This window comes from Cyphomyrmex costatus, unplaced genomic scaffold, assembly GCF_001594065.2.
Source record: "Cyphomyrmex costatus isolate MS0001 unplaced genomic scaffold, Ccosl1.0 scaffold55, whole genome shotgun sequence".
Classification (NCBI taxonomy): Eukaryota; Metazoa; Arthropoda; class Insecta; order Hymenoptera; family Formicidae; genus Cyphomyrmex; species Cyphomyrmex costatus.
In genome coordinates, this window is record NW_017279708.1 from 1147251 (window position 1) to 1174908 (window position 27658).

The window sequence follows — 27658 nt, forward strand, 5'->3', positions numbered from 1 at the left end:
AGCAGCATACGAGATTGTGGTCGCATGCATATTATGTAATATCCTTCCAGTGGGAAAACTGTCTACCGGAAAACTTGTCACGGCTGTAATCCAGTTCCTGTTTTCCACATTTCTTTTTTTCAATACGCAGAGAACTAGGTTAATACACGGGAGATACATTTATGATATATGCGAGTGTTCAATCGTCTTGAAAAATTACCATAGAAAAAAAAGTCACCAAACAAGAAAGGAAAAATAATAAGGATGCGATCTCTCGATTTATTGTCGATTTTTCAAATTACTGCACACGCGGTGAACATTATAACGCTTCTCTATCAAGTGAAATGGAAGACACGCATGAGAGGTCGTTAGTTGATCTTGCCTAAGTCACTTAATGTTGTGTTTACACTATAATTACAGATTTTCAGCGAAAGTTACATCTTGAGACGTAAATTACGCAACATATATAAGCTATACCTATCTCCGATTTACATTTACTTACTCGCTGTTATCGTAGCATCTGGCAAGGACCATGACGCCGATGTAGATAGATGTATCAAACGATGTCCTATACTAGCAAAGTATATGTTGTAGACACAAGTTGTTTCCTCTAACATTTCAAATGTGTATCGTTGTTTTTAACGATATGATAATATCGAAGAAAAAATTATTTGTTTTGAAAGGATAAATATTATAGTAAGTAAAAGTAAAACTTGCTTAAAATCGTATTTTATCAAATTTCATCACCATTAAAAGAAATGGAATTATAATTTTTTGATAACTCTAATTAATACATTTATACAGAGAATAATTGGTGAAATCATATATATTGTATAAAAAGATCATATAATTTCATAATAAATAATGATATCGGAATTTCAAAAAATACTAATCTTTAAAACAATGTTTTATGCTTATATAATATTTACCTTTTTGAATGTTTTCTTTTATTATTTTGTCGTATGAAAAAACAAGATACATGAAAAACAGAAATAATTTAAATGCTCGAGTTAAAGGAAGCGCGCTTTATGTAGAAGATAAAACTAAATCTTGTGATAAATACGTATGTGCTTTATTTATAATAAAGGATGAAGGAACAAAATTATCGAGGATTCGAATCTTGTATGAAATATAGATATTATTGAATATGATCACAAGAGCGGAATGTGAAGAAGGAGAATGACCGATATGTCGCATTTTGCCGTAGGCAACTAATTAAACGGATTTAAAAAGTTGTCGGAGCAACATCGTCGTTAAGTGGGACGAGATGTCGCCCTGCAATCGGCGACGGTACGACCTACAAGAAAATATTAATTGTTTCATATTTATTTTGTAAAATTCTAGTAGTTAATTATAATTTTTTTTAATTAGAAAGCAGTATTAAGATAATGATTTAGTCACGAGAAACGACAAACTCTTGCTCATGCGATAATTGGATTCAAAATCATCGCGAAAACATACTTACATATATCGTTCTCTTTGAATTTTAATTTGTATTTAATACATACGATTAACACAGTAGATTATAATTATATTATCACAAGACAGAAATATTTTCGATAATATTTAATGTAATTATATAGTGTATAGATTTATTTTTGTCACGAAAAAGGAGTTGATATTAAAGTTGATTTTGCATGATACTTTTACAATGGAAAACATGTGAAAAATGGGACATCAGAAATGAGCAATGAAACCCCCCTTGCATGGACAGCAGCAATTACACTCTCTTACAGTTAGGGTCAATAGAAAAAGGCACGCGAGGGTCTTGTCGGTCTAGTTTGCTGTGTTAGATCTGCTCGATCCATAGAATGGATCTATCTCCAGTCGCTCTCGAAGAGAAGATGCATCTATATAGTAAATGGCCAAGCCTACGCCCATCTTACATGGAATTATATACCGTTACATTATTTATACCTGCTTACGTATTTTGCCCACGCATAACTGCTACTTATACCGCCAACAATCACTTTTTTTTAACTACTAAACTTAGCTCATATACTACTGGAATTGTTTGTATACATATAGACTTTCTAGTTCTCGCATATACGCGCAAAGAGTGACGTTACATAAAAGATCCCTGAGATATAAAAAAAAGATAAAATAATCGTATCAGTCAGAAAGAATTCTGAGAGCAGTCATTACGACCTTTTTCGTCATATCATCAGAGGTCTGATCAAAATCCCAATGTAGTACATATACACCAACGTACCAAAAAACGTTAAGTTCATTTTAGCGATATGAAAACTATACATACCTACGTTCGATTTGGACGTTCATGTGTGTGATCACCTCTTTTACGTTATTTGTAAATCAAGAAATAACACGTTGTTGATATTTCTTACATGCCATTTGTAAATAAAGAGAATTTGAATAAAACAAAATATAATATGTGAGATTACAAATAACAAGAATATGAAGGCTAATGTGAGTAATTCGCTGTTATTGGTGCGATCATATATAAGATATATGTTATAGAGTGAATTTTATATACCACGTATGTAGTTCCATCAAACGCGTGCCGAAAATCCTTCAGACTTATAACGCAACTCTATAATTAACTACCGCAGTAATATCACAATTTTTTGATGCTTATAGCATCTTATTAGATCTTAATAATATGTTGGAAGACATATTAAAATTTTTAACATGTAATGTTAAATTAATGATAAATTAAAATCGGTGAAAAATAATATTGTGAAGAATATCACAAGTTGGCGTTTCGTCCCGGCTTCTCACTACTAGACTGCTATATTTTAATTGATATGAGATATTGTCTTAAAACTTTGTAAAAAAGGACCGTAAATTATCTTCACCTCCCTGATATAAAATAGTCGTAAAAGAGGCATATAAAGTACGTTTACCGCATATAATATATGTATAGGTATATATATCTATGTATTTATATATTTTTTATTTGTGAATAATATATTTATGTGTACAGTCAGAAAAGCAATGATCAGGTTGCGACACTTTTTTTCAAGTTTAGGATGCGATTTCCTATCTTTGAAATACTATTAATTGATATGTGTCTATTATGTTAATTAAACTATCGATCTATTTCTTGATTTCCAACTCGTCAATGTCGCATTATATATTAATATATTATACATACTTAAAGATTTTCAAATGCATTTATGGTGTCGATGGTGACATCGGCGAGTATAGTGCGAGACACCTCAGTAACCTGGCGAAAATTGAAGAACGCTGACATTATCAACTGCCGTTTCAGCTGTTCCGAAGATAATATATATAATGAAAATTTTATCTTATTTGATCACTGTTTTATCATCAGGAATGTACAGCGAGAATCAAATTTGATCGAGGAAGGTAAAATTCTCATATAATGTAATAAAATTTACTTTAATATATGCGTAAAAATAAATTTAAGAAATACGGATTTCAAAGTCTATCTAATCACGTGTTGTGCGCGCATATCAGCGCATGTGCGATGCAGTTTTCGTGATGAAAAATATCATGGAAAGTGGTGGAACTTATTATATGTCTGCGCTTGTTTATTCCCTCTCCGTTTTCATCCGCGTTTTAACGTCATAGTCTGCTACCGACAGTACCGACTGCTACGGAGCTACGGAGTAATAATTGTAATCGTCATGTTGTGTACAGTCTGATCTTTGTTTGGTCAGAGAGGTTTGGTACAGTCGTGTCAAGTTGTCGTCGGACTCGTCGTAGTCGTCGTCAGTCTCTTCAGTTTTATCGATGTACGTTTATATCGGTATACGTCATATGTAATTCAACCGAATTCAACAATCCAAGATGGCATCTGCGGAACAGGTCGGCCTCAACAAAACATGGGAATTATCGCTCTATGAATTACATCGCACTCCACAGGACGCGATCACCGACAACACGGAGATCGCAGTCAGTCCGCGGAGTTTGCACAGCGAGCTTATGTGCCCCATTTGCTTGGATATGCTGAAAAAGACGATGACCACCAAGGAGTGCCTCCACCGTTTTTGTTCCGACTGCATTATTACGGCTTTACGGAGCGGTAATAAAGTATGTACTTGACATAATACATCTAACTCATATTTAAAACGTTGCGAATAATACTATCTCATATTTTTTCTACAAGATGCAATGTCATTTACCTGTCAATTTTCGTACATGTATACAATACGGTATGCATGTGTATGTAGTCTGCCAGTAGTTCACTTTTTGTTATTTGGAAAGCTGTACTTTTGTTACAACTGTGTTTACTTTATATAAGGTTAATATTTCATTTGTTGTATCACAAATTTTCTTCTCGTAATTCATTCGCTATAAAATACAGAATTTTTAGAAACTCAATGTCTATCCAGTGACTATCCTATAACCACGTATACAATCAACATACATATTTGAAATTTTTTTTGTTGCGTGACAAATGAAATATTAATTAGTCTGAATATATATATCTTCAATAAAAGTAAATACTATTTTTCTGTATGTAGTAGTATTTTATAGTGAAATACAAGGAATTTGTTTGTGTTATCTGTACTAAATTGTTTTTAAACTTTTGCATTATTACAGGAATGTCCTACATGCAGAAAGAAATTGGTTTCTAAAAGATCTCTCAGACCTGATCCAAACTTTGATTTGTTAATTTCAAAAATCTATCCGAGCAGAGACGAATACGAGGCTCATCAAGAACGAGTTTTGGCTAAATTGAATAAGTCACATTCGCAAGCTGCACTTGTTAACTCTATTACAGAAGGTATTAAGTTACAAAGTCAGAATCGTCCACAGCGATCCAGAAAAAATGCCAATGAGTCCGAAAATGCAAGCAATGCAACGTCTTATAACAATACACCAAATATTAGTGCACCTACAACACCAAATCCATCTACAAATATAGCAAATCAAAGTGATTCCTCTCAAAGTGCGACAGGACCTTTAAATAGCGGAGGTATGATTAATTTTATGAATATCGAAATAACTCTGCAGTTTCTAATATCTTATATAAACTTGTAATTTTTATTACAATTATTTTTATGTACATTTATCTAGGAACAACATCTAGAAACTCTACCACACCATCACCAAATCCTGCAAATCAAATCTCAAAACCATCGAAACGACAGAAAAGTCTACAAAATTCTGAGAATGATTCCTCTAGTGCAGAAGCTGAGACTGGCGGTGGTGATTCTATGGTTGACACAGAAGGTGAAGGTCCTAGCGAACCATTGATGCTTAACGAAATTGAACTTGTCTTTAAACCACATCCTACAGAAATGGCGGGTGATAATTCTTTAATAAAAGCATTGAAAGAGAACAGTATTCGCTATATAAAAACAACAGCAAATGCCACAGGTAAGATATTTTACAAACGTGCAATTAAAGAGGGAAAAGACCGTTCATTCAAAAAAGCTAATAATTATTACAGTTTAAATATAAATTATATATATAAATTATAAAATGGAAAAGCAAATTTTTAGTATAGGATAACAAATTATTTGTTTTTACAGTGGACCACTTGAGTAAATATTTGGCAATGCGTTTAACGTTGGATTTGGACACTGAATTATCAGAATCAGATAGGCTGTTAAATTTTTGTATCTATATCGCACCTTCACCTGGACAACTTGTAGTATTAAGTGGCTCACAAACGTTACGACAAGTGAACGATAAATTCTGGCGTGTCAATCGACCTTTGGAAATGTATTACTCATGGAAGAAGACCTAGGGAAGGCCTCAAAAATATCTATCAGATGGGAACTAATTGCGTTATGCTTTAACGAAAGGAATGAATTGTCATTCATATATGTATAGAATACAGTAGGATATATCAAATATGAAAAATACATATTACTTGTATTGTACTGTATTCAATTTGATTCAATATCAAGGTAATATCATCGACAATGGTGCAATTTTTACGTCTTTAAAATCAGTTGCTATTAATGATTTCATTAATACAATATAATAATTGAAAAGACAACTAAAACTTTTTATGAAACTGTGTGATTTTAATGGCATTGTACATCCCGAATTGCAATTTTCATTTCACACTATACAAAATAATATCTACAGAAGTTTTATCTATGTTTATAAAAGATATATATGTTACATTCACACATATTCATACATGTCCTATCATTGAATGATTTTAATAATCATTAATTTATTCAAACAATTTTTAATCACATGGACCATGCTGTATAGTTTGCAAAAGAAGAATAAATCTATGTATATACGAATATTTACATATGCACATTTTTGTCCTATAATGTTTCTAAATTCTTTAAACTGTTTTTTTTTTTTTTTAAATCAATCTGTTCAATCACAAATGCGTAATTTATATTTTAAATTATGATCAGTGGCACAAGAACGTTGTTAGCAGTTTTCTAAAAAAAAAAAATCGAATATATTAAAAATTAAAAAGTTATATATTTTAAAAATACATTACGTTTTTACCAAAATGCATTTATTTAGTATAGCGGCCAATCACATCATTATTATTATTTGATTACAGCTTATGATTGAAACATTTTACGTCATTTTTAATCAGAGTTTTAGGTAAAAATCTTCTGGAAGATAACTGTTTCAAAATAAATGTTTATGTAATCACAAGTAAATGGCGTAAATGCATTTTTTAAATAAATATATAATATGTTTTTCAAATATAATTAATTTTAAAATACTCGGTTTCTTTCAGAAACGTGCACATTCTTGTGCCACTGATTGCATATTCTGAGATTTTATGTACGATTAGTTTAAGGCAGTATAATCTTTGAAAATTACATTATTTCGAATATCATCGAACTATTACGCTGTGTTTGCATTTACATGATTATTCCTTTAGCGGATAGATATAACCTATAAATAACAACGATAGAATTAAACATCAAGTAGATATTAAAAACTTGTTTTATTGCTTCGAAGCGCTATTTTGTACGATTTATAGTTAAAACCACAGTTGAGCATACTCCTCGAGAGCCATCAATATCGGATTCGCTTTTAATAAAACAAATACATTTATCCATGCGATTCTGGCATCCCTGTTTGGTAGTAGGATGCTTTCGTTAAAGATACATGGAATTCGTCTTTATGCTGGTAGACGGAATAATCGATAAGTAGCACCCTACCGTATATCTCCCCTTAGATTTTCATTGAAGCGAAAACAATACGTATGCCGCGGTCTTTGATAACATCGCCTTTTGTTTTTTTTTTTTTTTTTCCAAAAACAAGCTGCACATGATTATTTTTTTATTATATTAATTTATCTTTTTTATTTTTTTTGTACTAGAAATATTAATTTCGGGTTACGCGGATTTTCTTTGTCTTTTTTACATATATCTACTATATTTCATTGTTACGTATGCCACAAAAATGTGTGTAGAAAATTGAAAAATTAAATACAATCGTGATAGCAACGTTGAGAATTTCCGGTTGTCCATCACTTAAAACTTTTAGATTAACTATGTTTTCACGTATATATACCTTTATGATTCTAGACCTAATTAATTATTCCAGCGGCGGGATTCGTAATAGTCCGGCAACGCTTAATTATGACATAACATCATGCAAACTAATGATCGCAGCTCTTAATTAGTACGCCAGAACGAATATCAAAATGAGTTTTATCTCGCGACTTGGCAACTTGGACAATACTCAATAACCGAACCGTTATAACATTAATTAATGTTGTTTTTTTTTTTAGAAAGAAGGATAGATTAATTATATACGGTTATATCAAATGAAAGAAGTATTTTTAAATTAATCTTGATAAAAAGTCGAAATTAATTCCTGAAAAAGTAAAAAGTACAAAATAAAAAATATATATGTATTTTATGTTTTAATAAATTTTTTAATACTTTTTAAAGGAAAAATATATAGAAATCTTCAATGGGTCTACGTAGAAATTTTAAACGATTCCATAAAAAATAATATGATTTCATTTGTGCTGATATTTTTTAATTACAGCTATTATAAATCTTTCTATATTAATAAATATCCTTAATTGAGAAACAGGTTCTTCAAATATTATGTTTTAAGTTTAGCGATAGGATTTGAGAACACTAATGATAGTTTATGAGGCTCCTTGTACCAGAGTGGATAATCCGAAGAACTTTGAGTTCCGTTAGGAATTGAATTTTTAGATAGAAGTTGATTCAATCTAAAGTTGGGTGGCTCTACTGTCTTCTTTAAAAGAACCGACACTTGTCGCGTGTAATCTTCCATGTTAGTTGCTTTTTCCAATCTGACAAAGAAAAATTTTTGGTTCCAAAAAATTTTTTTCGGAAAAATTTGCAAATATTTTTGATTATCACATTTATTTATAGTAAATAGATCTTTTTACCTATGTACCATTTGTCTAGTAAACTCTAACCGGTGTGGTCTTTTAATCATCGCTGTTTTTTCTTTTATAAGATGATTATCGCAATAATTATTGCAATATACTTTTTCTACATCATTCAAAAGACCATAAAAATTTCCAAAATGTATTGCTGCATTTTTAGGCGTCTTTATGATAAATTGTGGCTGTTCAACCATTATAGATGGTTTGTAATTTATGTTTGATGAAATGGTTGGGAACATACATTTTGTCTTCCTGATAGAACATTTGAAAAATAATTAAAGAGTAAATTATAAAATTAAATAAAAGTAATTTTATATATTTATAATATATACATAAGATATTTTAAATTGTGTAATAAAACATTGTATATTATAAATGATAGTTTTGTTCACACATTTTATTATTTTATCTATTCGTTTATATTATACTCACGTAGTGCTATTGACGTTTGAAGTTGATGAGGATAGGTTATTAGATTCTATTTCTATTTCACTGTAATGATTTTTTGACATTTTTTTATGGGATTTCATTTTGCGTTGCTTGAACATTTTGTTAATAAATTATTGAAATATATTATTTAGGAAATCAGAAATCACTTGGTAATTTCAACAAATTGATAAACATTTTGTCGAGATAAATCTCTGAGAAAATTTTTGTTTTGTTTATCGATTATAATTGTATTTAATAACCTACTTTATTAACAAAAGATACATAGAGTAAATACAAGGTGTTTCAAATACTATCTAATATTTTAAGAATTGATTTTTGAAATTATTTATGAAAAGGGTTTGCATATTTTTAAATTGTCATGTATACCACAAATAATACTTTAATCATATAAAATCTTTGACTGTTCAATGTATAATTTTTTATTCTTTCAAACACTACATTATATCTCTCAGATTTATAATCCTTTTATCTATTATTATTAATAATAAACTACAATTGAATTTTTTACTGAGTTTCATATTATACCAATACGTGTAGTTCTACAATTCAATTTTTTGAAAAGACATTACATATATTCAAAATTGCTTGAAATGAATAAATTCTTTCGATGTTAAAATTAAAAAATATATATAAATCTATTTGTATAATGTATTATAATTAAAAACGGCAAAATCTTTTTAAAATTGTATAGTGTTTATTTAAACATAGTAAAGTTTACAAGGGAACAAACTCATGGCATTGCAACAATCAGTTTTTCAAATGAAACTTCGGCCACCTTCGGTACTTACCGACGTACTTCGTGCGACTCCACTCACGTACTCGTTCTGTCTGGTGTCAGCGAGAGTCCAGTGGATTGGAATCCAGTCGTTGTCGCGCGTTTGTTTCGTTTACATCGGATTTGTGACGATTTAGTGTTTCAGTGCAAATTTTGCAAATATATTAATTGAAATTCACTGTTGCGCAATATCAATACGGTATATCAATATCGTTGTGAGCTTCGTCTGTAAATCGCTGAAAAATATGTACAAAGAATTTAGGTAAGATTTTCTTTTAATTTAATTTAAAACATTAAAATTATTTTCTTATTATTTATATTATTTATATATGAAAGTAATTTATAAAGCGAAAAACAAACTTAATTAATTTAATTATAAATACACCCTACTCACGCACACACACACACACACACACACACACACATACAGAAAATCATCGTTAGCTTGTTTGTTGAGGATCAGAATAAAATGAGTTTTCTAAAAACATGACCTTTCCAAATATATATTTATATATATTTTGTATTATTAACATTATTCCCAGAATTTTATTCATTATTGACACTTTGAGTGACGTTCCCCACATTATACACCTCTTTAAAGCACGTTCCAAGCATAGTCAATGTAAACGTCACGAACACTTCCTGCTGCACCTACATTTCATGTATTTATCACGTTATTTGTACAAGGATACTCACGTTTCAATACATATATAAAATTTTTGTTCGTTAGATTTATGCAATCCATAATTTGGTAATCTTTTAAAATATGTAGTCTCTCTAGTGAAAGTCTTTTCGAGGTTCTCTTTTTTTATGAAAACTAAATGTATGCAAATCTAGGAATATGTTCGAGGTACACGCGGTTAATCTCTTAATTCGTTTTGCTTGGAATTTCATTGAATTTGACAGTGAAACGCACGTGTGGCATTTGCACAATGATAGTTTGAATCTCAAGCAATTGGAAAGCACATTGGTTTTACTTAAACCATTTGCCAACTATTTGTTCAGAATTTCGGTATTCTGCTGCGATGCGTAGGATATTGAAAAATCTATAAACGCCGTGTACGTACACGATGAAGTAAGTTTACCCAGACGCACCTCCAATATCCGATAAATTTTAATAGGTACAGTAATAATTCCGACGTATCCCATCGCTCGCAATATTGACTTTCCGCCTCTTTGGCCACTCCGCTCGTTCTCTCCTCATCCCGCTTCCGTCTCGCTTATTCTTGTTCATTTCATCATTTTTTTTCTCTCTTCCTTTTTATCTTCATTGCGCCTGGCTCTCTGCTGCATTCTTTTTCTTTGAGCTTTAGGCAACGAGACAGATGGTTATTTTCAGCTTTTCTCGTAAGATAAAAATTGCCTTAATATAACAAATAAGATATGTCAGTTTTTTTTCATCTCGTACATTGAAAAATTCAATAAAGTCTTTGCTAATACTTACAAGTGTCACTTTTGTCGAATTATTACGTTAGATATTGATTGCGTCGAATAACGCGTCGAAATAGTACATACCTATCGGAGTTTAGTCAATATTAACTTCAAATGGAATCAGACAAACGCAAGAAAGTATTGATCGAGACTGTTTGCTGTCGAATTACACGATGCGTAAATCGTCATTATAAGCTTCCATCCTTTTTTGCGCTGTACCTTTATACGCGTAGAAAATCGAAGACTTTGCGATCGTATTTTCAATTACATCACTGACCGCATCATCGATCAGTCGTCATGGTCCGACGATCAGCCTTAATAAAGCGTGGTGACGTTCAATAAACGTAGTTTGGTGGTTTAATATCGATAGATACGATGTAGTATCTAAAGTGAGATCGTGTTCAATATTTCGAACAACGGTACATAAATATTAAGAAGAAATATAAAAAAGTAAACATGAATATATACTGCTGGAATAAACGCACAAATAAAAGAAAAGAAAAATTGTCCGCTCTTCAACTATTACTTACATTTATGAAAATTTAGAAGTTTGAAATTGAATTTCGTATAAATAATTAAAGTACAAACGCACAAAATATACTGAGATGCATGTTATTACTTCCACGTGTAAAAAAACTAAAAACTTTGATATACATCATACAATGTATAACGTTCAGTAAAGTGAACAAAAATCTCGCGTATATCATTCAATGTAGCGTGCCGTTTCAAACTAATATCTGACGAAAACTACACGCTTTCTATCGCCGCGGCGCGACGAATTTCCGAGAGGCCGCACGTAATTTGGCATTATGAAGGTACAAGTGCATTTTTCCTTTTTGTTAGGGCTTGTCCACGCGCTAGTACGCTCGTGTCATTTTTCTCCGTGCGGGCAATCGCCTATACGGTATAAAGGCACCGTATCCGCTTCGTGTGTTAATCATCACCGACTACAGAGGGTGGAAAAGACCACTAGGCATCGTTGCGAGGGGAAAAATGAGCGAAAGAAAAGGAAGGTGATGCAAGTGCATAAACCCAAAGAAACCTCTATGAGCACCCTCTAAACGTGCAGAGCACGTTTATTTTTCTTTTCATGTGCATGTCAAGGGCATAAACATCCCCGTATATAGTGGATTATTATTATATAAACGATGGAAACTTTCCACGATGACAAGTTTTTCTCTGTAATTTAATATCTCCGCCTCACGAGTCCTCTTAATTATTATTATCTTCACGTTCCTTCATTAAAGAACACGAATGAATTTCGGGCCTTGCGATAACTAATAGTTACGTATATATATAACTGATGCACACGATACTCTATTTAAGTCGAAATAAATGCCATAAAAGAAGGTGATGATTTTTTTCCGTACACATAAAATATTAAAAAGACATACGAAGCAATTTTTCTTTTATCGTACTCGTAATATATATGTATAGTATTCTTAATAATTAATCACATTATGCGTAAATATACGCAACGGAAAAAACGACATCTTACTGAAGTTTCTTACCTATAAGATGTCAATCTAAAAATAATTTTGGATCGTAAAAACTAATAATGTATAATAAAATCTCATACATCACAGAATGTCTTAGACACGTCGATCCAGAAAATTTCTGTACACTCTAAGGATGTTTCTAGGATAAAGCCAATGTGCCGTATAAGATGCTTAAGCTAGTTAGAAACTTTTTGCCTCATTGTCAATAAAAAAAAACGCTTAGGTATTCTACATATATGTAGGTATAATTATTTTCATAATCTGTACAATTATTTTCAGATTTGTATCTAGCCAAATGTTTTCGTTATATCAGTATTTTTGAAACCTATACCCACATTAAAAATAGATACATTTCGAACATTTTTTAATAAAAATTGTATGGACTACATTCCTCATATTAGTATTTGTGTGCAGTGTACGTGAAGAGAAGGAGAGAGATAGAACAGGTTAAGATCATTTTCAAGCAGGTCCATTTGTTGGAAAACCCTCGAGTAAAAGAGAAGTGAATAGAACGTGGGGTGGCATTTCGATTGGGACGTGCGATATACGTATTACGTGCCTGGCAAATACATATACGTGCTGTCTGCGACGTATATATGTATGTATAAGTAGACGCATAAATAAGATTGCAAATGCGTGCTAACGGCGGTGTGAGCATTGATCGATCTGAACGCGAGTAATGTGAACATGCACATTTTTATTGATTGATTAAAAAGTTTCTCCTGTGTCTTTCGCTTTTCTTCTTCTTCTTCTTCTTTTTGTAATTGTCATCATCGTTAATGTCATCTTTCCCTTTTACTTTATCTCTTCTTTTTTCTAGTGTTTTTTACATTCCAGAATACGTGAGAAATGAATTTGTTTACAATGTTGAAATACGCTATTAAAACATTTATGTATCGATATACATTTGATCAATAAAATGTAGGAATGCATATGCATTGCAAATACACACTTCTTTTACAAAAGGTCACAATCTGCAAATAATATACAATACCTACAATTTACAGATATACAGATTTTTTTAGATAAAGAAATATATTGTGATTTTGTTGCCTTCATCTTGACACGATGAAGATAAAACTTCTCTTTCTTCCGTGAAATCATGTCCAATCATAATTATAATAGCAATTAGTCGGTGGTGGACTGCACGGATGCAGCACAAACATCAGAGACAGCATGGCGATGCATACAGAAATTCTCCTCATATGAAACGAATCGTAAATAACAGCCTGATATAGGATTATCGTACACAGGCTCAGGAAAGACGAGACTCCTACATAAAAATAATTGCAAACTATAATTGTGAACATACAGCAATGTATGTGTAACGTACACGTGTATATTCACATTTTATTGATACGCATATTAAATCCTGCAGTGATAGCATTATTACGTTTACTAAACGATATGATGGTAGAGTAGTTGATTCTTTCAATTACAGTATATAGGTTTTTTTAAAGAACATTCTTATTATTATTTATCGACCATCTCTTATATGGATATTTCCAAGAAAATAATGTATATAATTTCTTTAATTTATAATGTCTTATTCACTGCGCCTATATTTTCTCTACTTATGGGAACGCACGCTGCAACTGAATCTCGTTAAGTTGAACACGAATCTTATTTTTCTCACCATGTCGCGAAGATTGATCGTCACTTCAGAAAATTCCAGCAACTTCTGTTTAGGTCGTAGTTAGTTTATGGTGTACTGTACAACATCCTTATACGAATATAGTGACATAATAGGCAAACGTCCAGGCCGATGCACCGTTATGCAGAATGGTGCTGAGGTCAAAGAGTCGATATGGATGGAAAGGGAAGAAACAGAGTCTGTGCGATTCCAAGTGTACGCTCGTTCGGTTAGTTCACTCATGAATATTTCAGCAGTCACAAAGCGAAGTGACGTAGGAAACAAGCGCGTAAATTTTCCTATTTAAACAAACAAATGAATATTTTCTCACCACCTACAATTGTTCAGATTACAAAATTTCTACATAACATCATAGACATTAAAATATTTAGAAGAATACAATTTTCTATATTGTTCATAAAAAACCTCTAATTATTAAAATTATGTAAATGCAAATTATATGTGCGATAAAAATGGTCACACAAGACGCTTTTATTAAAATATGTAATTATAAAATAATTTTTGTTAAGTTCGATCAAAATATATATTTAATTATGATTACAGAGTAATCTTATTGAAAGAAAACTGTTGCTACATATAAACGCTGTTTTAAAGAGGTAAACTGTAATTCAAGTAATTCAAAGTTAATATTTAAATGCTGATCGTTGACATTGATTTAATAAGCATCAATAGGTTGTTCCTGAACGATCATTCGATACGAGCACGTGCGCGTACTCAAGTATTATGCGTGTGCACGCTCTCGACTCGCACGCGCTGCTTGACATGGCACTACGGCCATTAGTGCCATTTGATAGATACTTCTGTGTATACCTCTTACGAGATTGTTGAACCATCGTGATCGACAAATCGTCGTTACGAAAATACTGTTGTTTTCGAATTATGTGATAGAACTCAATTGACCGTAAAACGATAGATAAAGTGACGTGTAAGATTATCGATTAACCGTCAATTTCTTCCACATTACATATTCAGTTATCTCTCTAAACTTAATGACATAATGACAATATAACAGCTTAAAGATTTTCTAAGTTAATAATTTATCGCGAAACAAGAGAGAGAGATAGAAGAGAATTAAAATTTTATACTTTTATAAAATATACTTTTTAATAATTATTAAAATCTTTATAAGTGATAAACATAAACAAGAAGAAAGATCCATGATGCTATGAGCATCTAATAAATGTTAATCAATTAAATTCGTATGTGTTAATGCTGATAAACTGTCAGCGCGCAATAGGCTCTCTTCTTCTTGTTTATGATAAATTTTTAATCTTTAAATGTAGATGATTAACAATTTTTGAGATAGTAGAAAGAACAATCGTTTCCTCTGAAGCAATATATCCTACATCTCCAATTATCGGTGATAACGGTGTCTTGCATCTTTTCTTTCCTTTTTTTTTCAAGTTTACTTCTCGGAGTTCCTCCTCTGCAGTGCAAAACATATAATCAAAGTTTATTGCCGAAGATACGTAATGACAGGGTTAGGCTTAGCGCAAAATTAACGATTTGGGTCTGCATGCCTTCAGGCATTGTACAGATTTCTGACCGCGCAATTAGATCATATATATGTGTGTGTGTGTGTGTGTGTGTGTGTGTGTATCTAATCATATATATATATCTAATAACATGAGAATTCGACAATCTATTTGTATGAAATTTTTACCATATTTTCTTTCTCTATTTGCACGTTTTACAATAAAAACTAAAAATATTGTCGAAACAACAGCATAAATATATGAATCTTATAATCAGACTGTGGATTTATATGCAAATGCATATTTAAAGAAAATACCCAACATATATTTAGCGAGTTAAACAGCGATAATTTAGCTAATTAAAGTCAGATATATAGATAGTATACCGGTTAAATCCTTCCTTTTTCCTTTTTTTTTGTATCGATCGTTACTTGATTGGACCGTAAGTAGAGTTTTGTGATAGCCAACCTGCTGCAGAAAGAAAAAAAAGAGTAGAAGGGATAAAAGAGATTCTTAGGACGAATGTGGAGAAGATAGCGAGAAGAAAATAGTAAAGGAAGAAAAAATATTGAACGTTTCTCTTTCGTAGCTATGAGTTATTTTGGATTCCATGTTCGTTTCTTTACAGCGCGTAGCTTTTTAATGTTTATTATTTATGATAGATAAAATATACGTGATAAATTAATCGATGGAATACAATTTGTTATTAAATTACAGCTATTTGATCTCATTGTTTTTTATTTTGTAGTCTCTTGTGTGATAATCAAAAGTATGCAATCGCACTTGCGTGCGAACAGGCGGAAGCTTGAGTAGAATGGAAAATAGTGCCCGTGAGAACGAGATTCTTGAGATCGTTCACACTTCCTCGTATGATCGGTGCCGATCACACATAAGGAACTCTCCGTTAAACAGTTCTTTACGCTCGACACGTTTTTGATGTATGCCTACAACGAGGTGTCTACATCGCAGCAATTGTTATACGTAATCATTTTTATTATAAAAAAAAGTACTGCTATAATATAAGTATTGGTAGATAAATGTACAATATTATTTACTTAATTCTGTTTATATGTCTTTGCACTTTAAACTTGTACATTTATTTAGTAATAGAATTTATTAATAATAGAATAGTGATATAAATTTCAAAATTAATTTAACATCACAATAAGTTGTATAATCATATTTTGCATTTTTCAATAAAATTAAAATAAATTAAAAGACGGTATATTAACAGTATTAAAAACTCATCTTAAAATCAAATCATTTATCTCAATTGATTATAACGTTATCACTAACAATCATATTAACACTAACACACATTGATATTCATTGTAGATATGAAATAATATAATTAGTGCCAAAAATTTCGCTTTATTTAAAAACAATTTATTTTAAAGAGGCAAATAAGAGAATAGATAAGAAATTTGACTTTATAAGAATTAAATAAACTTATTCAAATGTAACTACTCGTATTACAACTGATTTAGAGAATGTTTTTATTATCCAAGGTACATTAATATTGCCAACTCGAAATTGCAAATAAATAGAAAAGATATTATATTTATTATACACTTATGTTAAACATCTCTCTGTCTCTCTTTGTGTTAGACAATTTATAAAAGAATTATACATATAATTTATATAAAATATATAAAATTATAAATATCTAAAAAATATATAAAATTTCTACAAATATCTTTATATGCATGGAATTCTTTTTGCTGACTATTTTCTTTTATTAGTTACGAGTTTACATAAAACAAAAATAGTTAAGAGATTATTTACTAAATATTGTTTTTTAAATTTATTAATAAAATTCTTATTAAGATTCTCTTAATAACTTGGCAACGCTGCGTTGCATGAGAAAGCAACGTCTGTGTTCAAGTCCAGATCTGGATCCACCCTGGATCCAATTATACAGCTTAGCCAGGATTCCAGTCTCTGGGCAGTTCACGTCTATTTAGAACAAGTTTGCACTAATCGTCATCATTTATTGACAAATAATTTCTTTTTTTTGACGTTATGATTAAAACGATGATGATATAAGTTAGCGTACGTAACGGAACGTAAAATAATTGTCGTGTCCTCACGGTAGATCACAACGAAATGTTTGTGGTTCTCGCGTAATCCAATTAGTTAATTAGATAAATGTGTATCTCCACAAACATGTAACTGCGCCAATTAGTACGTCTAGCGACGCAGAATATCCGTCAGAGAGATTCTACTTTGGCGAAATTTCAGCTTCCAAGTCGAGGAAAGCAACCTTCCGAGACTTAGTTTCCTCGATCCTTAGAGGCACAGGATCAATGCGTGAGATTACATACTTGAGATACTCGAGTTTCTTCTACGTAGACGACCCGGCGCGAAAGGGCTACGTGACCGAAACAATGGTCAAGGAAGGCTATATAAGTCTGTCGTGCGGCATGTGTTATTTTGTTGGGGAAATATATCTTTTTTCCATTTGCGTATATACATATGTATATAGATCCTTTCAATATTTATATATTTATATGTACGCGCGTGAGACATATATTAAAATTTAACATAACTTCGCATTAATCCCATATTAATGTGTATAATATTGTATATATTGAATTTTTCCGCTATATGTATATCGTTTGCGATCGTAAAAGCTGCAGCACGAACAGTAAATTACTAATCGCAGTAGTATAAAGTAGGAGAAATCGATCTTTCGGATTAATTAATAATGAGTATAACACGACTCTAATAAGTTAAACTAATTCTAGGATGATAGAGCATAGCGCGTGTTGATTGCGATGATTAGAGCATCTTTGATTATATGTATATGGGAAGTAAAGTTATTACAGCTCTCTTCCTAACGAGAGTCATTCACGCTAATACGTCTACTGAATGTTCCTCTTGCGCCCGCCGTTATTATCCTCGGTGCAAACGGCAAGAAGTATGTCGCTCGTTACTTCCGTGCTCCTTTCATTCAGGCTGCAGGATCCGCTTGGAACCTAAAGGACATGCCTGCCTGGATATGCGGCCATCCATATTTTTTCGCGGCTTTCGCTCTAGTCTTTTTTTCTCTCTTCTACGTCTGTCTGCTCGCCAATGTCGTTCTCTGGCAGTGGCTTGTGGATTTAATGAGCCGTAAGGGAATGCCGGTGCTATATAAGGTTGACACGGCGCGTGGAATCGATGATGTCGTTCCAATGGTTACTATTGCCTCGAATTCATTCTTTCTTGCTTGAGAGATCTATTTTTTACTTTTTTATACGCAGCCTATTCACCAACACAGTGATGCAAAATAATGGTTGAATCGATCGTAGTACTTGTATAGTAATAACAAATACTTCTCTCGTTGCTCGCAATGTAGGGTGCGCAACATACCTAATGACATTTTCTGTTTCACAAAAAAGTAATATTTTACTTTTGTTGAAATCTTATTAGATCGTACAATTACAAGAAAGTATACGTTAATATCTATTATAAAGATTGGTATGATTAATTCAAATCAATAAGGAATAATTTTCTTGCGATTATTCGTATACGCTTTTATATTGTCAAATTTGTTTTTCACAACACTAAAAATGGCAGATTTCTCTTACACGATTTTTATATAGAAAATATATAGAAATTTCTTCCAAATTTGTCAGAGTAACCAAACCGGTTGTCAACAACCGGGTTGCCGTTAATGTTTTTAAATACCTTTTCGGATACCAGAAAAAAGACAACTGTCTGTTACAAAAACGCTGAGTTTTGAACATACTTTTGTTTGGCAAATAGTTATTACAAATGAAAATGCACTAAATGACTAAATTATAACGCTTTAAAAACAGAAATAGTTGCACTTTTTAATTGGTACAGCATTCCACATACTATAAATTTTATTCCTGCACGAATAAGGGATATAATTTAATTTTTGCATCATAGATATTTACGTGAGTTGTAAATTTGAGAAAATAATTAATGATTAAATTCTCAAACTATTTGCAAGAGGGAGAGAAAAAAACAATAATTAAAACAGGTTAAGAAAGGAGAGTAATTTGTAGCGTGCACCGATTCGTTAATAATTGACGTAATTGGGTTTGCGTGCGCTTAGTTTTGAAGAATATTACGTAGGATATATGTTTATCCAAAAGGTCGTTTTCTTAATAGTGCAACAAGTGCCAAAAAACGGATATTTTGCCTGAAGGCTTTAACGATTGGAAACTTCTCATGTTACATCGCAATAAGTAAAATTAGTAACGGTATTTAAAACAAGACACGAAAATATCGATGTTTTTGTTTTTATATTTTATTATCTATTTTAATTTTTAAAACACACAACACAAACATTAAATGTATATCTTAAATTCTTTTTATGTAATTATATATAAAATACATTCTAAACTACAATATAGTGCAAAACGCAATCTGAAAAGCGCCATCGCGTGAAATTAAAGTTCAGATCTTCATTAATTAATTTTCTTTATCTTAGATCTGAAAACGAATAGATTTTGTCAGAGTTTCATACAGGATGGATCTATCTTAGGAAGGAAGAACTAATTATATCACGTTAGAATGATAAATGCAATTCGAGTTAAGGGGCTCACGAAAGCATTAAATTTGGTGCATTGAAATTTATGAGAATAGTATATCTCGTTCCCTCTAATAAAGTCCACCATTACATTATATAAGGGATGATTATATAAATGAGCATAGACATTTATATTGTACAATATATACGTGATATATTTGCATAAATCTAAAATAGGAGGTATACAAAGTCAGTCCCGAGACTTATCTACTATATAGCAAGAATATGCGAAACATGGTGATCCACAAACGTATATGAACGTCAAAGCAACTTCTCTCGAAAGGTGTTTTTCACACCTCATGCATAAGGGTCATAGACCTTAAACTTGAGTCTCTCAATAAATATTAGAAATATCTCGTGTATGACCGAACAAACGCGATTAACATATTTTACACGTACGTCGACGAAATACGAAATCGGCAAAAATTAGCACAGTTAGAGCAGCCAACTTTCGAAAGAGAGTTAAATCATTTAATGATCCTCCCCGCGTTGATTATTATTATTATAGATAGAGGTAAAACGGGCAGCCCGCACGCTGCCGCCACTTCGGTCGAACGGATGATCATGAAGATTAATCTCCGATCGCCAGGAGACGCCAACGTTGGCATTCTCTTTCATCCGTCATTCTGGCCAGGCGATGCCTTTCCATCTCTTCACCAATACGTTAGATTTCCAACTGTGAGCTTTTCTCACGCATACTTGTATGCACGTGCACGTGCTCGCACTCCGCGGTTACTTTCCGCTTCTCTTATTCTTCTTCTTCACACTCCTCAAGCTCTCCCTTCGTCAGGCTAATCTGAACTCTCTTCTTCGAGCATCGAATCCTCTTCCGCGTTCTTCTGAACTGCTGCACTTTCCAGTAAGGCGGCATCATTGTTTTCCTCGAATGTCCAAGTGCTCTTCTGTACGCGGAATAAAATCATTGAACAAATAGAAAAAAAGATATTTATTTTGTTCATATATTCTGTTTGCGTGTATTTATCTTATTCATTAATATCGGTAATAGTCATGTTAATATTATTATATATTAGTATTATATTATCAAAACAATTTATAGCTTGAATGTAATTATAAATGTATATTGATTTTAAAGTTTATTTATACAATAAGTTGAATATTATTTAATTGAGTTAAAATCGTAATAAATAAAAAAAAATTGAAAAACACGTAGTATTGGGGCATTTTATATTTACGCACTACTAGATATTATAATACACAATATACTCTTAATATCATATCTATGTCGATCATATAGTATATTTTTAGAACTAGACACACAGTCTATTTATCGCAAATTTGATAGAATAATAAAGTTATAATCAAATAGAGTACCTTATTTGACATCATATTGTTACACAATCTAAATATTATTTATTAATCTCTAGATTATCTACTCCTTTTCATGCGGCATTTTATTTCTAATCATAATAATAAGAATAATAAAATTGTATACTTTATTTGTGTACATGAGATATATGTACGTAAAGCAACTCTTACTAATTGTTTTTAATTTTTAAGTTGTAGAAAAACATTTTATCATCCTTTATTCGCACACAAGCAATCTTCTTTCTCGTCTTCCTCTACCTTTTTCTTCTTCCATCGTATTTCACCTTTTCTTTTCCAGTCACTCCTTTTAGACGCAGCACGAGCGTCATGTCGTTGTGAATGACCACGTCAAGTACCTTGCTGGATGGAGGAATAATTTCACAACGAGGGAGTCGTCCGGCTGGCATATTAATTTATGGCTATTGCATGACGGACGTTCCAACTTCCAAGACCGATGAACATTGGCTCACCAAACATAGTCGCTCAAATCACTGATATTTTATTACTTTTTCAACAGAGAACTACTGTTCAAAGTTCTATATTTGTTTGTGTTTTATACGGTGTTCAGTTAATTTATGTTTTACATACGTACGTTACAAATTTCTTTTTCAGTATCTTCTTTCAATCAGAAAAATTATCTCTCATTATAGCGATATTAATTTTATTATTGAAGAGTCATTTCTTTTTCAACGAATTAGATGAACGTTAAAACGTTGATTTTATCATAGACACATATAATACATTTTATCCTAAAAGTATAAGAAAAACGCTGAATAATTAACTTAATTCTTATAACGAGTAATTAAGTGGAAAGAGTAATTCATCGCACGGTTCATCAGTGATGTGCGGTTCATAATAACAGAGCAAATTGACGCTTATTTATCGTTATGACGTTTTTACATTGTAGGTTTCTCACATTTCTCTACGTCTTGTTGGCAGAGAGTCATCACCACTTTCACGCTCGCTCTGAAATTCTTTTTCATTAAAATTTTTGCCACCAGATTTATGAGCGGCCAGATGGTCGGACTTACACAGTCTTTCCTTTGAATCCCTGGTGGCATTTGCGGTTAGATGATTCTTTCATTAGTTCCGCGCGACATGGCAATCGTAACTCATGATGAATCGTCTTCTAAGTCGGCGCCGTAACTCTATCTTTTATTTTCTTCATCTAGATCTTGAGACTTAAGCGCGAATATCACGTATTTGCGCGACATCGTTGAATTTCATTTATACATTTGTCGTTTAAATCAACTACATGTAATAAATATATATATAGTAATTCTGTAATTTAATTATTTTTATATTTATATATACATCAATAATTTTATACTTAATACATTAATGTTTATTATTGAATTCATCGCTACATAAAGATACATGATGATGTATTTGATTTTTATTTCAGATTATTTCTTTCAAGTGGCTTACTACTGATATTCTTCAGCAGTCTCGTTACTGCGACTACTTCCGAGGAAAGTTTCGAGACGGTTCATACAAGCAACGCGGCTGTTCTAAACCGACTTGGACTGACGCCTCTTCAAATACCCGACGGACATCATAAGAAGCGATTAGCCGGGCCTGAACCACCGGGACTCAGCTCGCAAACGCGCATACATCAGCCTTACAGTCGTCGTCATGGACACCGCGACAGCCACGTTTATATCGTGAAACTTCCGGCTAGTCCTCCATACTACACCATTACGAAGCCTCACAAATCCGTCAACGATGATAAAGTCACTAAGACCGGCCCAAGTTTTCCAGTAGGATTCCAAGGAAATGGTAAACCTGCCAAGATTTATCATTGGAATTTACCGGTCGTAAAGAAAATGATGGAGAAGAAGCGTCTTCAACTGAGTCAACTGAGAATTGACGCTAGAAAAAAGTTGGAGGATATAAAGAAACAGCAGCAAACGTCTTCTACAAAAACCATACTGAATAAGCTTTATCCGCTCGATACTACTAGCAAAAGTTACGAGTATCGTGCTGCCGATAACCAATTTCATTTGCACCACCAAAAGCAACCAGTGACAAAACACATCAGAAATAATGACAAGAGACTCAGCTATTCAAACAATGACAACGACAATATTAAATTCAAATCGACGAAAAAGAATAATCTTGGCAACAAGGCGTTTAGATTGGACGATTTAAATGTACATAGGATTCACATGACCAATGAACTCCACGGTTCAAGGAACACTGTACCGAAGATGAAAAAGCACCGGAAAAAAGCTGCCACTTCATATTATGCACCAATCGCCACTAAGACGGGTTCCACCAGCATCCACAAGAACTTTCCCGGAAATGGCAAGCCTAAAGCTTTCTACATTATGGAAAAGAGTCGCAAGCCAGTGTACTATCATCCTCTTCTTAATCTTCCTTAATCTTCGATTGTTCGTATAATCGTGTAATATCTTAATAATTGACTCGCCTGCCTGTTAGCTTAAGTAGATGCATACTACTCTGTTTATACAGGATCAGGAATTGCCATTCAAATTGACAACGATAAAATGCAAAAAAGGAAGAAAGAAGGAGAAAGAAAAAGAGAGAAACAGAGACTTTCATGCCTATAGTCATTCTTATTCAAGACAATGCATTCCATAAACTGTTCCACTTCTGTTAAATATACCATACATCGTTATTATCTTTACAAATAAAAATGTATTAAAATAAGTAAATAATAGCAATGTGCAAACATAAGTTTTATTATCGCATCTTGTTGATAAATTAATTTCTTCATACGTTTTTAATTTTACGTTATCTATGTATATTCAGATAATCCATTCTATTGTGCGACGAAACAACAGCTATTATTTAAATTATTACATTGCCTTATTAGCTGACAAGTGGATGAGGAATTTGAGCATATCGTATTTTCACAAAACATATTTTACATCTATTAATAATAATCATCGGTATCAATTAATTGTATCTATATAGGCAACATCAAAAATTTCCGCAAATGGTACTAAACGTCTATACATTTATTACTTTTTATATAAGAATGTATTATTTTAAAAGGCAGCTTTATAGGATAATTTAAAAAAGATTTTTTTTCTAATTGTTATAAGACTGAAACACCACTAGACAAAACTTTTTATATAGGACATTTTATTGATAACTTTACTGTTTTGTATTTTAAAACGTTTCTTTCAATCAAGAGAGTTTTGCAAGGATCTGTTAGACATCATAGTAATTACTAATTTTGAAAAACGACATTACATTACATAATGAAGAAAAATGGCTGAATTATTTCTGCTAACAATTTAGAAGCGAATTAATTTAAAAAAAAAATGATTTCTTGATTCTTCTTACAATGCCATGTTTTCAATGTTAATTATTATTTGTTTAAAAAATATGTTGCAATTAGAAAAGAAATTAATGGTAAATAATGTGCAGAACTCCTTTGACGAAGGCTAAAAAAGCGATAGTTTTGATTGATGAAAAAAATTTAATTTAAATTTAATGCAATGTTTGATGTACTAACAGGCAATAAAAAGTGGATTTACTGCTATATGTTTCTGGTTGTCAAAGATACATAGAATACATAGTTTGTCTTTTAGTACTAAAATAAAAGCAATGATCTTGTGAGGTCTACAAAAATCTGATGAGTAAGATATTTAAAAAAAATGTGACTTCAGTGCTATGACGATTGATTTTATTCTAACTACAAGTATACAAAACTTACGAGCAAATACTTAAAAGAAAGTCGAGAATAGAACAATTTATTATTTTATTTATGTGTTTGCGGAAACTTTCGGTGTGTTACTAACTTAAAACATGATAGTATTACTGAGATTATGACTGAATGTTCCATGTCTGTCCTGCATTGGATAGCTATTTACACTATTTACACATAATATAAGTATCTATTGATTAAGCTATTACTATGTGACATTCAACTTGCATAATATATATATATATATATATAAAGTAGCTTCTTTTTATCTCTTTATTTGCTTTTTTATTTATATACAAGATTTAATTAAGAAAAGCAAAAAATACTATATATTTTTACTTAGATCAATATAAGAATTTTAGATTGATTTATTAAGGAACAGAAAGACTAATCTCTCTTTTACAGAGCTTCATCTTAAATTGAGTTAGTGCTTTTGTTTTTTTAGCATATATTTAGCTAAAATGTAGGATTGTTTTTCAGTATACGATCGCCGAATAGTGTCTTCCCGCTGGAAGATCGATCTTATAATCAAATTCTCCATTATTGAATTAATTGTATAATATATTTTTATATATATAATAAACATGCGGATATACTATCGCATTTTTACACGTGCGTTCGTCGTTTGCGTATAATCACGTAAGCATGATTGATCCATATATTTAAGTATGTCGAATACTTAATCAACATAAAATGTTTCCATAGCTATAGGTAAATTTTCCATTACGACTGGACAATACGCATGTTTTTGTACAACATGTAAAACTTTCCTCCTACGTGCATTGACGCGGAAATTTTTTATGTTGAATATATTTTTTTCTATATTCTAGACATCCGAAGTGCGCTCGAATGTAATGAAGCGTATACATATTCAGTGTAACGAATAAAAATATTTATAGCTCTTTGTATACTTTGTTTTGACAATTACATATTTAAAAACCCAAATGCCTGCATTTTTCGTGTTTAATCAATATTTTAGCAATGGTAAAAAATCTCAAGATATTTACTTGTCATTATTATTATTTGGAAAAACTTTATCTCTTTTAATATACACATAATAATAAAAAGTTATATTCGAAATTAGATTTGAATAATCAGATAATTACTAATTAGATTTAAATCTTTAGAAAGGCATATACATATGAATTAAATTAGAAATAACTTTATGTTATGTGCATAATTCTTATTGCGGTTTGTCATAACATTGGATATTTCAAAATTGCATTAAGCAAATGTGAATAAATGTTTAATTAGTAAGATAACACATAGAAACTAATGAATCTATAGACCTCTGGTTTATGACCTTGCTCTACCACTTTGTATCTGGATGAGAACCCTTGTAACCCGTTATAGCGCATTTACTTTAATATCTGCAAGGAACGGCCACATCGGTGACGAGCTGCTTGCCTCTGGGACCACATTTTTTGGTAATTGAGCGTGTACATTCAAAATATTAAGGAGAACATCTTGTTCAACGAAGATAATTGTTTTTACACATTATATCCTTTTACCAGATAAAATGAGCAAAACATTGCTGACTGATTACATTTCGTGAAAAAAAATATCTGTGATATAAACGAGAAGGATAAATGTTATGATCTTATATAATTCGCATATAATTTCTTTAATTATTTATTTATTATTGTTTTAGCAAGACTTGACACTTGCATTTCTACATTATGTATAAATATATTTTTGTAAAGTCATTAATTAATTAAGGCATTAATTATAATGCTTTTGTATTTACCGAATATAATAAACATTATTATTACATTACACTATTGACGTCTTTCCCATCTTTCAAATTATAGAATGTTTTATCACCGTCGAAATAAGTATAACAAATAATATAATATATATACACATATATGTATTATTAGAAAATTGAAACAATAATTTATTGTTATATAATAAATAAAAAAATATATATATATTCATATAAAACTGTACATATGATACACGCATACACATTATACGCGCGTATACATATATGTATAAGTACATAATGTTTTAGATGGAATGGCAAAATCACAGTGCACATCGAAATAATCTTGCAGATATTGAATCCCCTTATACGCCTAATCTGAATGAATTGAGCATGTTTGTAACCAGACAGGATATAGTCCAGACAATCTGACCAAACCCATATCCCAAGTCAATATTTGTTTGTAAAGGACGAAGTGTAGGAAATATGCAGCTTTTTACTTTGCCATTACGGCTAAGTGATATCCTTATTCTTAACATCATTTGTACATATATTTCACATATTTACAAATTGATGAATATTGCACAGACCAATAAATATTATAAACGTTCAATAATGTACACAAATTAAAACAATATCTTTAAATAGTTTAAATTTTAAATGATATATAATCTTTTATATACTTTAAAATTATTTAATTTTCGCGCGAATCTATGCTATTTATAGAGATACAATTATATTATTTAAAAAATAGTTTCAATGAACGTCTGTAGTAGTAAAATTGTCACTCGCGTTATCGTCTGCCTAATGTTCCTCTGTACCGTGATTGCTTCCGATTTTGAA

General features: G+C 31.4%; 3 protein-coding genes across 3 annotated transcripts; 2 read left to right on the plus strand and 1 right to left on the minus strand.

Moving 5' to 3' along the window:
- The first annotated feature begins 3724 nt into the window (after nucleotides 1–3724).
- Sce (E3 ubiquitin-protein ligase Sce) lies at nucleotides 3725–5745 on the plus strand. Its single transcript, XM_018546440.1, has 4 exons — nucleotides 3725–3996; nucleotides 4510–4885; nucleotides 4987–5289; nucleotides 5445–5745. Exons 1-4 carry the CDS (start codon nucleotides 3754–3756, stop codon nucleotides 5660–5662), a joined length of 1140 nt encoding a protein of 379 aa, XP_018401942.1. The 5' UTR covers nucleotides 3725–3753; the 3' UTR covers nucleotides 5663–5745.
- Nucleotides 5746–7833: 2088 nt separating this feature from the next.
- Nucleotides 7834–8896, minus strand: LOC108779113 (uncharacterized). The gene is made up of 3 exons (XM_018546470.1): nucleotides 8711–8896; nucleotides 8279–8530; nucleotides 7834–8179 (listed from the first exon to the last, which is right to left on the minus strand). Exons 1-3 carry the CDS (start codon nucleotides 8824–8826, stop codon nucleotides 7963–7965), a joined length of 585 nt encoding a protein of 194 aa, XP_018401972.1. The 5' UTR covers nucleotides 8827–8896; the 3' UTR covers nucleotides 7834–7962.
- An 816-nt stretch (nucleotides 8897–9712) lies between these two features.
- Nucleotides 9713–24050, plus strand: LOC108779104 (uncharacterized). The gene is made up of 2 exons (XM_018546461.1): nucleotides 9713–9765; nucleotides 22837–24050. The coding sequence occupies exons 1-2, from the start codon at nucleotides 9749–9751 to the stop codon at nucleotides 23813–23815; spliced, it is 996 nt and encodes a 331-aa protein (XP_018401963.1). The 5' UTR covers nucleotides 9713–9748; the 3' UTR covers nucleotides 23816–24050.
- Nucleotides 24051–27658: the final 3608 nt, after the last annotated feature.

Bases quoted from the DNA above. Each gene is read 5' to 3' on its own strand.
- Sce (XM_018546440.1), top strand. From the start codon at position 3,754: ATGGCATCTGCGGAACAGGTCGGCCTCAACAAAACATGGGAATTATCG. The intron at 3,997-4,509 runs GTATGTACTTGA...GCATTATTACAG, and splicing joins CTTTACGGAGCGGTAATAAA to GAATGTCCTACATGCAGAAA. The intron at 5,290-5,444 runs GTAAGATATTTT...TTGTTTTTACAG, and splicing joins AACAACAGCAAATGCCACAG to TGGACCACTTGAGTAAATAT.
- LOC108779113 (XM_018546470.1), bottom strand. From the start codon at position 8,826: ATGTTCAAGCAACGCAAAATGAAATCCCATAAAAAAATGTCAAAAAAT. The intron at 8,531-8,710 runs GTGAGTATAATA...ATGTTCTATCAG, and splicing joins TCAAACGTCAATAGCACTAC to GAAGACAAAATGTATGTTCC. The intron at 8,180-8,278 runs GTAAAAAGATCT...TTTCTTTGTCAG, and splicing joins ACTAGACAAATGGTACATAG to ATTGGAAAAAGCAACTAACA.